Genomic DNA, 15,361 nt, shown 5'->3' with positions numbered 1-15,361 from the left:
GAATAACCAGCATGACTAGGGTAGCTCGGATCTTTGCCCCCTCTCACTCCAAACCCCTTACCCTGTTTCCCCGATTATAAGGCACTGTCTTATATTTTTTGAAATGCCAAAATATGCCCTAGGTCTTATTTTCAGGAGATGTCTTGTTTTTCCATGAAGAAGACTACAGTACACATTTATTGTTGAAAGTCACTCATGATCACTCATGTTCCATTGATTGTCCCCTTCTGATGTGGCTTATTTAATGGGGATGTCTTAAAATCGGGGAAACACGGTAACAAAGCTTTCCTTCCCCTCCCCCATTTTTCTTTAAACATTTCCCACTTTAAACATTTCCCGCACTTAACAAAATGTTTGATTTTTAACTTTTCCAGCACCCAACATCCTTAACCACCTAATTCTCTACACCCTCTTACCAGCCATCCCTCCCCCCTCTCCAAAAAACACAAAAACCTGGTTGGGATTAAATGGCTGGCAGTCTTTTTATTTATTTAACAAATATAAACTTCTTTAATTAAACAATAACTAACCATATTAAATAACATACATTACCATAAGTAACATTCAAATTATCATCAGATTAACATAACATTAGCATATGAATACACCAATAATATTTCTAAATTGCTAAACATATCAAACTTTCTTTTTCTAAGTCTGTAAACCAAAACCCATTATTTAAACCACTCTGCCCTCCTGCCCTATATCCAACAAACCAAATCCATTTTTAACCACCAGGCTGCAGGTCCAGGAAGGGTAATGTCTGCTCCTGCAATTTTTGTCGTTGGAAAGGATCTTTCACGATCCTTTCCAACGACAAGGGACTGCACGATGCATGAACGATGCTGTACATACAGCACCGTTCTTGCTCTATGGAGAGGGGAGGGGGGGAGAGAGACGGAGCGGCACCCTGCTGCGCGCTCTCCCCCTTCCCTTTCATTAGGATCGGTTGTCGTCCATCATCCGTAGATCCGGCAGGACGGTCGTCCGGACGACGAATGACACCGACTGTACAGACGGCAGATTTTCGGCCGATGCCGATTATCGGGCGATAAAAATCTGCCGTGTGTACGTAGCTTTAATCTCGGACATTTGCAGAAGGGGCGATTTTCCGCCAAGGGGAAAAAGATGCCAATCTCACACATGTGCAGTGAGATCGGCCCCTTCACAGTGGCTATGTCACCCAATCTCACACCTGCCCAGTGCAAGATTGGGTGACGGAGCAAGAAGACAGAAGATGGCGGCACCTGGCGCTTCCTCCACGCTGGGACGAAGAGGAATTCCAGGACGACGCAGGACCCGATTGTGGTAAGGACCAGCACCAGCTGCGGAATTAAAAGTAATTTAATAGATTGAATTTAATTTTAAAAATACAAATTTAATTAAAGGAATTGTTTTTTTTTTTAGTTTAGTTCCGCTTGAAGTTTTGAGGGAACATGTGACCCTTACTTTGCCTCCACACGTCAAGTCCCATTTTAGGATGGCTTTGCAACAAATTTAGAGGATGCCTAAAAAGTTTCCCAACTACATTTTAAAATGTCATGTTCTTTAACTTGAGGCACGTTCTCATTTATCTCTCTTAACTAAAAAACATTTTTCCTTCAATACTGAAATTTCCATGAACATTTTTGCACCCATACGCAATACATAAATAGGATAGACAATGCCACGCCCAAAAGTATTCTCAGAGAGCTGATTAGATATTAGGAATGATTTGAGTCTAATGTTTTTTATGTTGTCTCTTAGAATGGCGTCCGCTGATCTGACAGAGGAGGATATGACATGTTCCATCTGTTTGAACATTTATACAGATCCGGTGACACTGAGCTGTGGACACAACTTTTGCAGGGAATGTATTGATCATGTTCTGGATATTCAGGAACGATCCAGAGAATATCATTGTCCAGAGTGCAGACTAAGATTTGATAAGCGTCCTGATTTGCATAGGAACAATGTTCTATGTAAGCTAGCTGAAGAATTCCAGTCTACTCAGCAAACCATGGACCCAGAACATGGCCGAATTATGGTCACCAGGGCTCGGAAGAAAGGGACATGTTCCGTCCATGGGCTGGCCATGGAGTATTACTGCATTAAGGATGCTGTTGGTATCTGTAAGGTCTGCAAAATGGAAGGACATCGGGGACACCGGCTGATGAAGTTGGATGAAGGTTCTAGGGCGGAAAATAAGCTGAGAGAGGATTTGCAGGTTTTAAAGCAAAAGGCCTATATGAGTGAGCAAGGAATGGAGATCCTGAAGGAACATTTGGACAAACTACGCCAAACAGCATCTGATGATGATGAGAGAGTCGAAGATCTATTCATAGAGATTAAAACAGAGCTGGAAAAGGTGAAGAAGACAGTCCAGACTAGGATCATCAACCAGAAACACAGAAATCTATCATCAGTGAAGCATCTGATTCTTAGGATGGAAGAAAAAAGGGAACATCAGTTAAGGGAGATTCGTAAAATGAAGGCGTTGTATGAGAATGCCGACCCATTCACCATTTTTGAGAGTTCAGTCCAAGGTGACCTTCAGCGTATTACGGAGCGATGGGATGATAAAGAGGACGTAGAGAGGATTGAAAAACAGCTGCGTGATCTATCTTCTCCGTACACAAGTGACCGGTATATTCCACAGTTATTAGATGAAGCTTTTTATACGATTCGCAGAGGTAAGATCACTGCTTTAGTGGTAAAACTCAAACATTGAGATTTTTTAACAACGAAAAACAAAAGTGGGATTGTTGATTAAGTTATAAAATGTATGAAATATTTAATAAATTCAGAATAAAATGTGGAGCCTGTAATCAACTAGCTCCACCTTTTATATTCTGTAATTTCAAATAAAAAGCCCTCATAATGGGCACAGCTGGTGCACAGTCCTAGGAACTCAGTATATGGATGGTGGGTACTCTTCATAATGGGCACAGCTGGTGTACATACCTGGGAACTGGGTACGGGAAGACCTGGGAACTAACTCAGTACAGGGATGGCAGATACTCCTCATAATGGGCACAGCTGGTGTAGAGACCTGGCACCTCAGCACAGGGATGGTTGGTACCCCTTATAATGGGCACAGTTGGTGTACATACCTGGGAACTTGGTACAGAAATGGTGGGTACCCCTCATAATGGGCACAGCTGGTGTTCAGGTCTGAGAACTCATTAAAGGGATGGCGGGTATTGCTCACAATAGGCACAGCTGGTATACAGACCTGGAAACTCAGTACAGCGATGGCGGGTATCCCTCATAATGGGTACTGCTGGTATACATACCTGGGAAGTCAGTACAGGGATGGCGGGTACCCCTCATAAGGGGCACAGCTGGTGTACATACCTGGGAACTCGGTACAGGGATGGCAGATACGCCTCATAAGGGGCGTAGCTGGTGTGCAGACCTGGCAACTCAGAAAAGGGATGGTGGGTATTGCTCACAATTGGCACAGCTGGTATACAGACCTTGATATTCAGTATAGGGATGGCGGGTACCCCTCACAATGGGCACAGCTGGTGTACATACCTGGGAACTCGGTACAGGAATGGTGGGTACTCCTCATAATGGGTACAGCTGGTGTACAGGCCTGGGAACTCAGTATAGGGATGGTGGGTACCCCTCATAATGGGCACAGCGGGTGTACATACCTGGGAACTTGGTACAGGGAGGGCAGATACTCCTCATAATGGGCACAGCTTGTGTATAGGCCTGGAAACTCAGTATAGGTATAGAGGGTACCCACTCTTTCTGCCATTTCAAAAAAAAAAAAGGTACCAATAATAAGATCCTCCATAGGCATTAAGCTGGGGGAACTTGTCTTTTATCATTGTGAGATATGAAGGGTCTGTGGTGCTTTTTGCTGTTGATGTCTGTGCGCTGTCACCATGAATATCAGAATATCTCTCCAAGGCCCTCAGAATGAGGCAGCATTTCTGTAGTAGCGTGGTATACCAACTGTGAAGTAGGATGCTGGAAATATTTTAGTTTAATATTTTAGGATCTGGGTAGATTGCAGTCATCAGGTCTATGAATCAGATCAGTGTGCTTTGATCTTTCAGCGCCACTGTGATCCCAAAACACAATCAGCAAATCCTGACTTGAATCCCACTGAAATGATGTAGGAGATTTGAAATGGGTGGATCATGGGAGCCCACCAACATATTGTACCTGAAGAAACTGCATGGGGGGGCATACCAGTGTTCTCCCCAGAACCTTTTAGCTGGGCGCACCACCCGGCACTTTTCAGCAATCACCTGGCTGTTTTTGGGTGGTTACTGAAAAGCTGGGTCACAATACAGGGGCCACCACCCACCTACAGCTTCTTCCCACCCAGCTTAAACAAAATCTGGGTTGAGCACTCGGTGACACATTTCAACCAATCAGACACTGGCGAGGAGTTATTCAAAACACCAGTGCAAAGTAGTTACAAACAAAAGTCTGTAATTTTAATGGGGTGTACATACATTCTCAAAATTGTAATTCAATGGACCAATCACATTCAAATCTAGGGAATAAAAGCCAGAATCTGATTGGTTACTGTGGTGTAATGCAGACAAATGGTGAAGATCTGATAGGTGTCAGCTTTTCAGGCTTAGAGATCAGTCCTACAATGCACTGCAATGTAGCCCTTGCCAAAAGTGTATCCAAATATCCAAAAAAAAGTGTTTATGCCACCCCAAAAGCTGTGGCCTGGTCATAATGTTCCCTCCCAGCAATGTGCTTGTAGTTCAAATTGTAGACAAAATTGAGTGTTGTCACCCTAGGACAGGAAGTGTGTTTATTGCAAGATCAACATTTTGGGTTTTCACACTAACTAATGTCCATATTTGTTCAGTCATTGTAACATTCACCCAGATTAGAGCTACTTTCTACTTTTCTGGTTTTTGTTTTAGCCATGAAAAATTTTACTGAATACTCACCGCCATCTCTCCACCTCAAGGTAAGTCAAATGTTATTTTGATAATGTATGTTAATGAATCAAATGTTATAATAGAAAAGCATGCGGGAGGGAATTTTTTTTTGGGGGGGGGGGGGGGGGGCTGAAGGGCAGATTTATAGTACAGAAGGCTTAAGTGGAGAAGGTTGGTGGGAAAACCTAATGATTAGAAAGCAATTAGATTTAAGTGTGGAATTACATCTGTAATGAGTAGAAAGAGTAGTATGTGTAGTACATAGTATGAGGTAAGATAAACAGCAACAAACAACACAAGTATTGCAAGTATAAGGAGGCCAAATGTAATTTGTAATAATTCAAATGTAACTGTGACGATAAGGAGGGAATGAGAGTTTGAGATTTGCTATAATGGACACACAAGTTAGAAACTAAGGAGAAGGTTTCTAAAATCCCAGATAACTTTGGTAAGCAGGAAGCATTTCACATCAATCCTTTTACTTTATCTTCTTTAGTTACAGGGTACAGAGGCTGAGATTGTAACACCAAATAAAATAAAATATGGAAACGTTTACAGGTAAGGATAAGGAATCTATGAGTAATTTAGCACGGAAGGTGATATCCTGCACCGGCAACCACGTTTAGATTTGTACGGAGTTGGCCTGTACAGAAAAAAAGTTTCCAGAATAAATTTCATTTTAAAACATTACATTAGTACTAAAATAAAAAAAAGGATTCTTTTGGTGCCACAGGATTGTAGATTTAGTTGTTCACCAGCACATACAAAGAATTATTTCCAGGTCCCAACTACTTCAGGATGGGGGTGAGATCTCACACCAAAACTTTCTCCCGAGACCCAAAATAAAAACTGGCCAAATATTACTCAGGAGTTTCAGTTTATAGCTTGGTATTGTCATATAAGTGATGATATAATGAGCAGTGAGGTTCTGCTGATAAACACCTGAAAGTACAAAGAATAGGAGAAGGTGATCTACTCGAGTTGATCATCTACCACCATCAAATAAAATGTTGGTTTCTGGGTTCAGTTCTAGTGAGTGATAAGCAGAATCCTGCAGCATGTGGATCTTCTATAATTTATTGACAAGAAAGGACTGCATGCATAGGAAGATAAATCATTTTCTTTGTCCTTAGGGTAAATATGAAACATGCCGGCCTCTTCCACTGCTCAGAGACGGGAATTCGGTTCCAAGTGAAGCGGCCGATGACCATTGAGTACGAGATAATGTCCTGGAGTTATTACATGACAGAAACTCTGAACAACGGATATCAAATGATAAGTCCTCTGTTCAATATACAGCCAAACATGCCTTCTCAGGTGTCTGCTGTGTACTTACCTCACTGTTTATCATCCAAAGGTAAGTTGCAATACTTGTTTAAATCCAACACAAATTCTCTCAGCAAAGAGTATAAACCTCTAAATTCAGATTTTCAGGTCAACGAAGAGTGATGGAAGTGGTGGCTAAGGGTTCAGAGACATGAAGGTGGGTAGGTGAGTGTGAAGAAGTGGGTGATGAGGTTTGTTATACTGACAGTAGAAGCAAGAGGAGGGCAGATCCGGGGAGTTGGGGCGGCTATAGAAAAATCTTGGAGCCATTAGTAGGTCATTGGAGGAGCGAAGAGAGCGGGAGGGGGGGGGGTCTGGCTGCAGCATTCATAATATATTGTAGAGGAGAGTCATGTTAGTGGAATACCAGAGAGGAGGAGGTTACAATAGTCCAGACGAGAGATGATGAGCATGTACAAGGAGTTTTGTGGTCTCTGGGGACAGGTAGGGGCAGAATTTAGAGACGGGTTGGCAAGTGGAAATTTCAAATGTTCTGGATGTGGGCAGAGGTGAGGACAGAAATATGAGTAACAATAAGAGGGGATCTGAAGGTGGGGGTAGATGATGAGTGCCGTTTTATCCGGTTTGTGCTTCAGGTACATGAAAGACATTTAGGATGAGATGGCCAATAAGTAGCATGGAATTTTATTCAGGACAGAAGGAGACAAGTCAGGGATTTATGGGTTATGGGTCAGGGATTTGTGTCATCTGCTGGTACTGTAATTCATGGGAGATGAGTTTTCCAAGGAAGGAGGTTACAGAAAGGATTGACCCATAGGAGATCTTGCTGCTGAAATCTCCAATACATTGTGTATAGAGAAGATTCTCCCCTTCAAATTATTAACATTTTTGCTTTTCAGCTACACACAAAACACCTTTTGCCAGCAACAGGTCAGAAAAAGTAATTAAAATGTGTTCATGAGATTTGTTATTTTTGAGTCATTGGATTTAGATGAGAGATGTCTGATACGTGCAGACAGGTAAATGCTTCTATATTCTCCATTTCATTCAGATATCGATACATACAAACCATACATCAAAATCGTCCATTTCAAAAATGGGAAAATGACCCTGGAGCCACCGACACGGATTGAACCCTCATACATTGTGCTGAAAAATCCCACTTTCTGCTTTTTTGGAGCTCTGCTGGAGAAGTTCTGGGCATTTATAACCAGGCCGATCGCATTTAATGGGATTGTGCTGATATACGGCAAAGCTGACAGAGACTATTGCCTGCGTCTGTACACCATGATCGATAATCAGCCCGACATAAAAAAGGTAAATGTTGTTGTTTTATTTTCAGCAGACGTAATAGGCCTCAGATGGAAGTAGAGCTGTGTGTACAGAAAGCCAGCTTCATGAAGCTTTCTTTAAAGCTGAACTCCAGGATAACCAAAGATTTTCTATGTACAAGATCAGTGTGTATTCTTACTGAATCATGTATTTCTCCCATATCTTCAGCTCTGTAATAAAGACCTGTAAGTGCTCCTGTCCTTCCTTCTGCAGGGTGAATGGTCTTGTCTCCGCCCCTCCTGTAGTTTTCTGCAGGCAGCCTGCAGTTGCTGTGGAGTTCTGGGCCTCTCCCACAGCTCTGCTCAGGCTATGAACAGACCAATGATCATGCCATCGCTATTTGGGCAAGAACTTTACAAAGTTATTTGGTGCATGCAAAATGAGTGTGATTCCTTTGTGGATTAAATGATTAATTTGATGAATATGTGATGTACTTTGAATATTATAATGTACCTCACGTCTTCTTACTCCATCTAGATTATCGATATGGGGATTGGGACGGAGTTTCACTGGATTGACAAGGCTCCGCAGGTTGAATCTGTTTATACAGAGAGACACTACGTTATAGAAGGACTGAGAGAAGCCGTGATAGAGCCAGAGGTAGAAACGATCTATTTGCTCCTATGGTGTGGAAGTTATTGGTATGGAATGTGTTTGACCCATCAATGACACAGAGACAGCAGAACATGTTACATACTAAATGAAGGATGGCATAGAAGAAATTTAACAAAGCAGGACAAACCAGTATGGGGGCTTAGGCTTCATTATTAGGTGTGAGGTGGGCTGGAAGAAGTAGAATAGTTTATTTTATATGCTGTAAGGTTAGTGTTAGGAGAACAGAGAGAGAACGTGTTAGAAATAAAGGGAGGGATAATGGTGGAGATACGGAGAGGGGAAGTCTGGTTACACAAATTCAATAATTGTCGTTGGAAAAAATCTTTCACAATCCTTTCCAATGACAAAAGACCGCCTGATGCATGAACAAGTATTGTACATGCAACGCCGTTCTGCTCTATGGAGGGGCAGAACGACAGAGCGGCATCTCTCTCACCCTCATTAAGATCGTTCGTTGTGCGTGGCACCTCCAGGACGGTTGTTCAGATGATGGCTGACGAGCACTGTACACACGCAAGATTCAGCTATCAGCCCTGAGCCGTTTATTGGACAAGAATCATTACATGTGTGTACTCAGCCCTAGTGTACAGCTACGTACACACTTGCAATGGTTCTCACGCGATAATCGGCTCAGGGCCGATATCGGACGAGATTCTGCCGTGTGGACCCGCCATCCATCGTCCGAATGACCGTCCTTGCGGATCCATGGACGACGAATGATCCTAATGCAAGGGAAGGGGGAGAGCACGCAGCAGGGTGCCGCTCTGTCGTTCTCCCCTCGCCATAGAGCAGAACGATGCTGTATGTACAGTATTTGTTCATGCATCGTGCAGTGCTTAGTCGTTGGAAAGGTTCGTTAAGCAGCCTTTCCAAAGACTATATTTGCACGTGTGTATGCAGCTTTAGGGTTTAGGAAAGGGTGGTGTTTAAGTTGAAAACAATGGGAATTGAAGCAAATAGGAAAAGTTCATTGTCAGGATTTATACTTGAGGGATAACACCATAGCATGAGCCCCAGAGAATCAGATACAAAGGTTACACAGGACACATAGACTACACACAAGGTATAAAGCCAAACATTCAAACACAAATTTAGAATTAGAAAGGAGCAAGAAATTTGTAAAATGTGATATACCGTATACACTGATCAGTCAGGATCTATTACTTGCCTGTTATCATGTAAGACCCCCTTAAACCATCAGAATAGCTCTTATTTCTCTAAGCATGGTTCAACAAGACCTCTGAAGATGTCCTGGGGTACCAAGATATTAGCAGCAGATCTTTTAAGTCAGACTTTCTCCTCCAGCCTATCTCATGTGCACCCTGCTGCCATCTCTCTAAATGAAGCACACGGTCATCCATAAGATCTAGCTGACAATGTTATTCTTCAGACTAGGTTAGCTTGTTCCATTGCGCCACTGGGGACTTGCATACCCACTGTAGGGGTACTTTCAGTGGTGGACAGGGGTCATTATGGGCAGTCTGTCTGGACTGAAGCTACTCAGTCCCATATGTAGCAAACTGCAATATACTGTGTATTCTGATTCCTTTTCCTCATGACCTGGATTACATTTGGAGCTATTCTGTTGGGTTGAAACAAAGATTGGGTTACCCATGGGTTCACCTTCTGTCCTTTCCTTTCCTGGAAAAACCCACAAGACCTCTATTTTGGAGGTGGACCGACCCAGTTGTCCCACTATTACAATCTGGCCCTTGTCTTGGGCAAACAGTCATGCTTGTCTCTCAGCAAACTGGACTTATGCTATTCATCAATCCGCCATAGTGAATTAAGGAACGAAGATTGGGAATGGCCACTATGCATATCAATGCTGCTCACTCATTCTCTCCCCTCCTCATTGAGCAGTACAGCTTTCAAATGAATACCAAATAACATATGGAATTATTTTACCAATATTCTATCCTGTAAGTAAATAAATAATATCTTTAGACATTGCTCCCTTTCTTATTATATACTTTTACTGATAAGACCATATATTCAATTTCCAGGTCCTGAGTTTTCGGTTCACCTGTCCTTCCAAAGTCTTTCCCTACACTGAGATTACTATGAAAGAGCTGTCTGACAGCATTGTTTTATGTATTGCTGAAAAAGACAGCAGAGAGATAATTTGGAGACGCCAGTTGAAGAAAGGTAAAAGTTTAGATTTTATATCACTTTTTGTTTTAATAACAAAAATTACCAAGAGAAAAAAAAGGGGTGAATCTCCCCTGGGGGAGACACAGACAGCAATAAAATCCCGAATGAGGCTCCAATTCTTGCAACACTCTACTCAAAACAAGGAAAAGCATTTTAGGGGGTCGCTCTTTACTTTTATATGTTGTGGCAAAATGCATGATGCAGTAATGGGCAACACAAGTGTACTGCAGCCCTAAGTCCTAAAATGATTAAATTAGCCTACTGATTGACTATCCTATGCTGGATGTCTGTCCTAAGCATTTTTTTCTCATTTAGATATATAACTCTTTCCCATAATACAATTAAACTTTCCTTGTTTTTGGCAGGCCTCCTTCTTAACCGAAATCCACCTCTTAATGCATTTTAAGGTGCCCAATATTAACTCCAGCCTGCCTTCCACACAGCTGAAGTCACTCTTCCAGTGCCAGAGGATGGTGGAGGAGAGGGCACAGTCTGCCTTTCTTCCAGCTAAAATCATTCTACCAGTGCCAGAGGATGGTATAGGAGAAAGATCAGCTGCCTTTCCCACAGCTGAAGTCAGTTTTCCAGTGCTAAAGATTGGTAGAGGAGAGGGCACAGTCTGCCTTCCACACAACTAAAGTTGGACATCCAATGCCAAAGGATAGTAGAGTAGAGGGCACAGCCTGCTTCCCATCCAGCTGCTACAGGCCAGCTTAGGACACTCTTATAGTGCCAGGGGATGGTAGAGGAAAAGTAACAGTCTGCCTTTCATGCATCTTAAGTGCCAGAGGGTGGAAGAAGAGCGGGCACAGCCTGCCTTCCATCCAGATGAAGTCACTTTTCTAGTGTCATAGGATGGCGGAGGAGAGAGCACAGCTTACCTTCCACACAGCTGAAGTCACTCTTCCAGTGCCAGAGGATGGTAGAGGAGTGGTCACAACCTGCCTTTCTCCCAACTGAAGTCACTCTTCCAGTGCCAGAAGATGGTGGGGAAGAGGGCACAGTCTGCCTTCCACAAAGATGAAACCAGTCTTCCAGGGCCAGAGGATGGTAGAGGAGTGGTCACAACCTGCCTTTCTCCCAACTGAAGTCACTCTTCCAGTGCCAGAAGATGGTGGGGAAGAGGGCACAGTCTGCCTTCCACACAGATGAAATCAGTCTTCCAGTGCCAGAGGATGGTAGAGGAGTGGTCACAATCTTCCTTTCTCTCAGCTGAAGTCACTCTTCTAGTGCCAGAGGATGGTAGAGGAGAGGGCGAAGCATGCTTTCCACACAGCGGATCCTAGGACCCCAACACCCAATATAGGGCTGGGTTTAAACCTAATAATCCTAATTATTATCCATAGTCCTCAGATTTTCAAACTCCTAATATTCGGCTTTGGTTACTCTGACCTTTAATATGTAAAAACAATGATTTTAACTTCATTTTCTTTTTAACTTTTTAAAGAACAACTTGAAAGGCTCAGGGGAATCAGACCTGTAAAGCCACCACACCATCCACCATCAGGTAAGCGTATTTTGTTTCCTGCAGATGTACTCACGGGATAAATCTTTATCATTTACAACACATGCACCAGGTCACCTGCAGTTTATACTTTGCACTACGCTGCTGATGTTTTTTTTTCACCATTGCTTTTTCAGGTTTATCGTTGAACATTTTTTATATTTATACTTTACTACAACTTTTAACTTGAACGTGAATGTTTAAAGAAATACACCTTTTGGTATTTTCTCTTTTCAGATGCCAAACTTTTTATACAGAAAAATAATGAAGATCTGTGTACCAGATTAGGACTCCTCGAGCCGATTCTTCTATCTTTACGTCAGCGGGGGATCATTAATGAATACGAGGAGGAAGAGATTACTCTACAGCCAAGAAGGATACAAAAAAATGATCGTCTGCTTAACATGATCAATTCAAAGGGCGCCGAAGAAGAATTTTTCGAAATTCTACAAGAAAATGATCCATACCTTGTGGAGGACTTGAATATTTCCATGGAAAGAATGACATTGTAACATTTTAATTCAATCTTCTTCATATAATAAGGGAGGTTTCAGGATGTCATATTACCTCAGTGATGGCTGCTGGTGTTAGTCGGGTTGGTCCAAGTATTTCAGAACCTGCTGATCTCGGCTACCTGATCATTATGATACACATATAAAGATAAACCCCACTAGTTTGCTGTCACTCAGCACAAATTATCTGTTGCAGAGCAAGCATATAAGGAATAAACCTGGGCTCAGAATGTATCTGCAAGGTGCGTACTTCTATAATATAACCACAAAATAACAATGCCACTAATACGTGGATTGTAAGCACATATTAATAATATTATTAATAAACATTAATTATATAGCACCAACATATTATGTAGCCCACTACAATAAATTGGGGTTACAAATGACAGACATACAGACGAGAGAACCCTATCCAGAAGAACTTACAATCTAAAAGGTGGGAGAAGCAGCACACACACAAAGGATTAAGTAACAAAATAAAATCTACCACTGTGCAAGGATTCTGTAGTCCAATATCATTGTGCAGGTATTTAGTATTCAAAAACTATTATGCATGGATTCTGTAGTCCATTACCATAGTGCAGGGTTTCTGTAGTCCAATACCATTTTGCAGGGATTCAGTAGTCTATTACCTTTGCGCAGGGATTCTGTAGCCCGATACCATTGAGCAGGGATTCTCCAGTCCATTACCATAGTGCAGGGATTCTGTAGTGCAATACCATTGAAAAGGGATTCTCTAGTCCAATACCATTGTGCAGTGATTCAGTAGTCCAATACCACTGTGCAGGGATTCTTTAGCCCCAATACCACTGAGCAGGGATTCCCCAGTCCATTACTATAGTGCAGGGATTCTCTAGTCCCCAATACTATTAAGCAGGGATTCTGTAGTCCAGTACTATTGTGCAGGGATTCTCTAGTCCATTACTATAGTGCAGGTATTCTCTAGTCCCCAATACTAGTAAGCAGGGATTCTGTAGTCCAATACCATTGTGCAGGGATTCTCTAACCCAATACCATTAAGCATGGATTCTTATTCTAATATCATGCCATACCTATTTGGCCATTGGGCTGGGCCTGGGTAACATTTCTTGGTAAAAGAGACTTTGCAAAATCCTCCCCTGGTGACTAAACGAACAATCCAAAGAAAGTTTCTATGAGTTCAGTGCAAAGACGCAGAAAAACTGTGCTGGCACTTAAACAGCTTGGGGGGTCATGGGGGGGATCCTGTTGAACATGTGGTTTAAACAAAAATAAAAAAGTTGTTTTGGTACAGTTTCTTGAAATGTTTAATTCACAGCTTTTTATTTATTCATAAGGACATTTATGAATGAAATCCACAAATCCCAATGTTTGAGGATTGTAATAAAGACATACATGGTGTTGTAAAATAAGAATGAATAAAACAAAAAGTATGTAGGGATATGTATGCAGGGGGTGAAGAGGAGAGGGAGGAGGTGGAAAGATTGGGGAGAAGGAGGTAATAGGGGGAAGAAGGGGAAGGGGGCAAAACAAATGGGGTAATAGGGGGGAGATCAGAGAGAAGAAGAGGGAGACGATGGGATTATAGGAAAGAAGGGGATAATGGGCAGAATAAGAGAGAGTAAAATGAGGTAATAGGAGAGTAAAGGAATGCCAGAAAGAAAAAGTTCTCATCTTTTTCTTTCTGGCATTCCTTTACTCTCCTATTACCTCATTTTACTCTCTCTTATTGGGAGATGGGATGGGAGAAAACAAGAAAGTAATGGGGGAGGGAGAAGGTGGAATGAGTAAAATTAGGTAATGGGGAAAAAGAGGGGGGGAATAGGGAAGGTGAGAGAGAAGAAGAGAGGAGGATGATGGGAGAGAAGGAAGTAAGGGGGAGATGAAAAGAGAATTTACCTAGGTAATGGGGGCTAAAGGAGGGGGGAGAAAGGAAAATGTGAGAAGAAGGTAATGGGGGAGGAAGGAGGGAGAAGGTGGGTGAATAAGAGAGGCAATGGGCAGGGGAAAGGGTAGGAGGCAAAAGGTAAGAATATGAGGAAGGGAGAAGGGGAGGATAAGGATAGGAGATGCAGAAGAGGGGAATAGAGGTGGGGAGATGGAAAACATATAGATAATATAAGATAATATCAGAAAGAAGGAAAGGAAGGAGGGAGGTAGAGGAATAATTTGGGGAAATGGATAGGAGAGAAGGTGGGATGATGACAGAGACAGGAAAGTAGGATAAAAGGGAGAAGGGGAAATAACAGAGGGAAGAGTAGAATAAGGGATGAAGGAGGAAAGATGGAAGAGAAAAAGGAGGAGGTAGGAAAAGAAGGTAATAGGGGTAAGAAGAAGAAGGGGGGGGGGTGGAAGAGAGATACCAGGGTACAGCCGCATCTTGGAAAATAATGAGGAAGGAAGGGATCCAGGAGAGAAGATGAAATAGGAGCAGGCATTAAGGGGGAATTAAGTTTGGATCTGGGTATTTCCAATGCAAACATTTTCCCTGTTCAGCTTAACAGACCTTAACCATAAAATAGACAGCAGTATTTTTTTGTTATATATTTATTTATATAAATACCATATTGGTATATTTATACTTTTATAATACCAACATATGGTATATGTTAAAGTAGAGCCCAGGGTAGGAGCATATATGGACAGTATGGGTCACCATGTGGATGAGATGACTCTGGGTAATTCCTAGGGTGATGTGTAGTTATTCTGCAGGGAGATTGGGGGTTCTTCTCTAATATATATTCCTCACAGACTGAACAGGGTTTGTGAAGACACAGACAAAACCTCTTGTGTTTGATGTACACAAAATTCGGGGGCTGTGCAGGGAATATATGTGTATACCTCAGGTGTAGTTGGTTTTAGGGTTTACCAACAATTCTTAAACATATTCACAATCAATGTTTTTAAATATATTACAAATCATATGAAAACACTTTTTTTTAATGTATAGCTTTTAGATTGTAAGCTTTTCAGGCCTCCTGTGTCACTGTCTGTATCTGTCTATCACTTGCAACCCCTATTTAACGTACAACGCTGCGCCATATGTTGGTGCTTTATAAATACTGTTTATT

The 15,361-nt window shown here is 42.1% G+C and overlaps 1 protein-coding gene across 2 annotated transcripts; it reads left to right on the top strand.

Moving 5' to 3' along the window:
* Nucleotides 1-1,758: 1,758 nt before the first annotated feature.
* Nucleotides 1,759-13,766, top strand: LOC140334928 (caspase recruitment domain-containing protein 8-like). 2 transcript variants are annotated; one of them, XM_072417215.1, is made up of 9 exons: nt 1,759-2,672; nt 4,887-4,933; nt 5,407-5,462; nt 6,038-6,261; nt 7,243-7,508; nt 8,001-8,123; nt 10,145-10,286; nt 11,740-11,799; nt 12,034-13,766. In XM_072417215.1, the coding sequence occupies exons 1-9, from the start codon at nt 1,778-1,780 to the stop codon at nt 12,306-12,308; spliced, it is 2,088 nt and encodes a 695-aa protein (XP_072273316.1). In that variant the 5' UTR covers nt 1,759-1,777; the 3' UTR covers nt 12,309-13,766. The 2 variants fall into 2 exon arrangements, with proteins under 2 accessions (XP_072273316.1, XP_072273315.1); XM_072417214.1 differs by having other exon boundaries at nt 5,401-5,462.
* Nucleotides 13,767-15,361: the final 1,595 nt, after the last annotated feature.

The sequence above is a fragment of the Pyxicephalus adspersus genome, chromosome 7 (genome assembly GCF_032062135.1).
Source record: "Pyxicephalus adspersus chromosome 7, UCB_Pads_2.0, whole genome shotgun sequence".
NCBI lineage: Eukaryota > Metazoa > Chordata > Amphibia > Anura > Pyxicephalidae > Pyxicephalus > Pyxicephalus adspersus.
The sequence above is the reverse complement of the archived record's forward strand: the minus strand, read 5'-3'. Positions and strand labels throughout refer to the sequence as shown.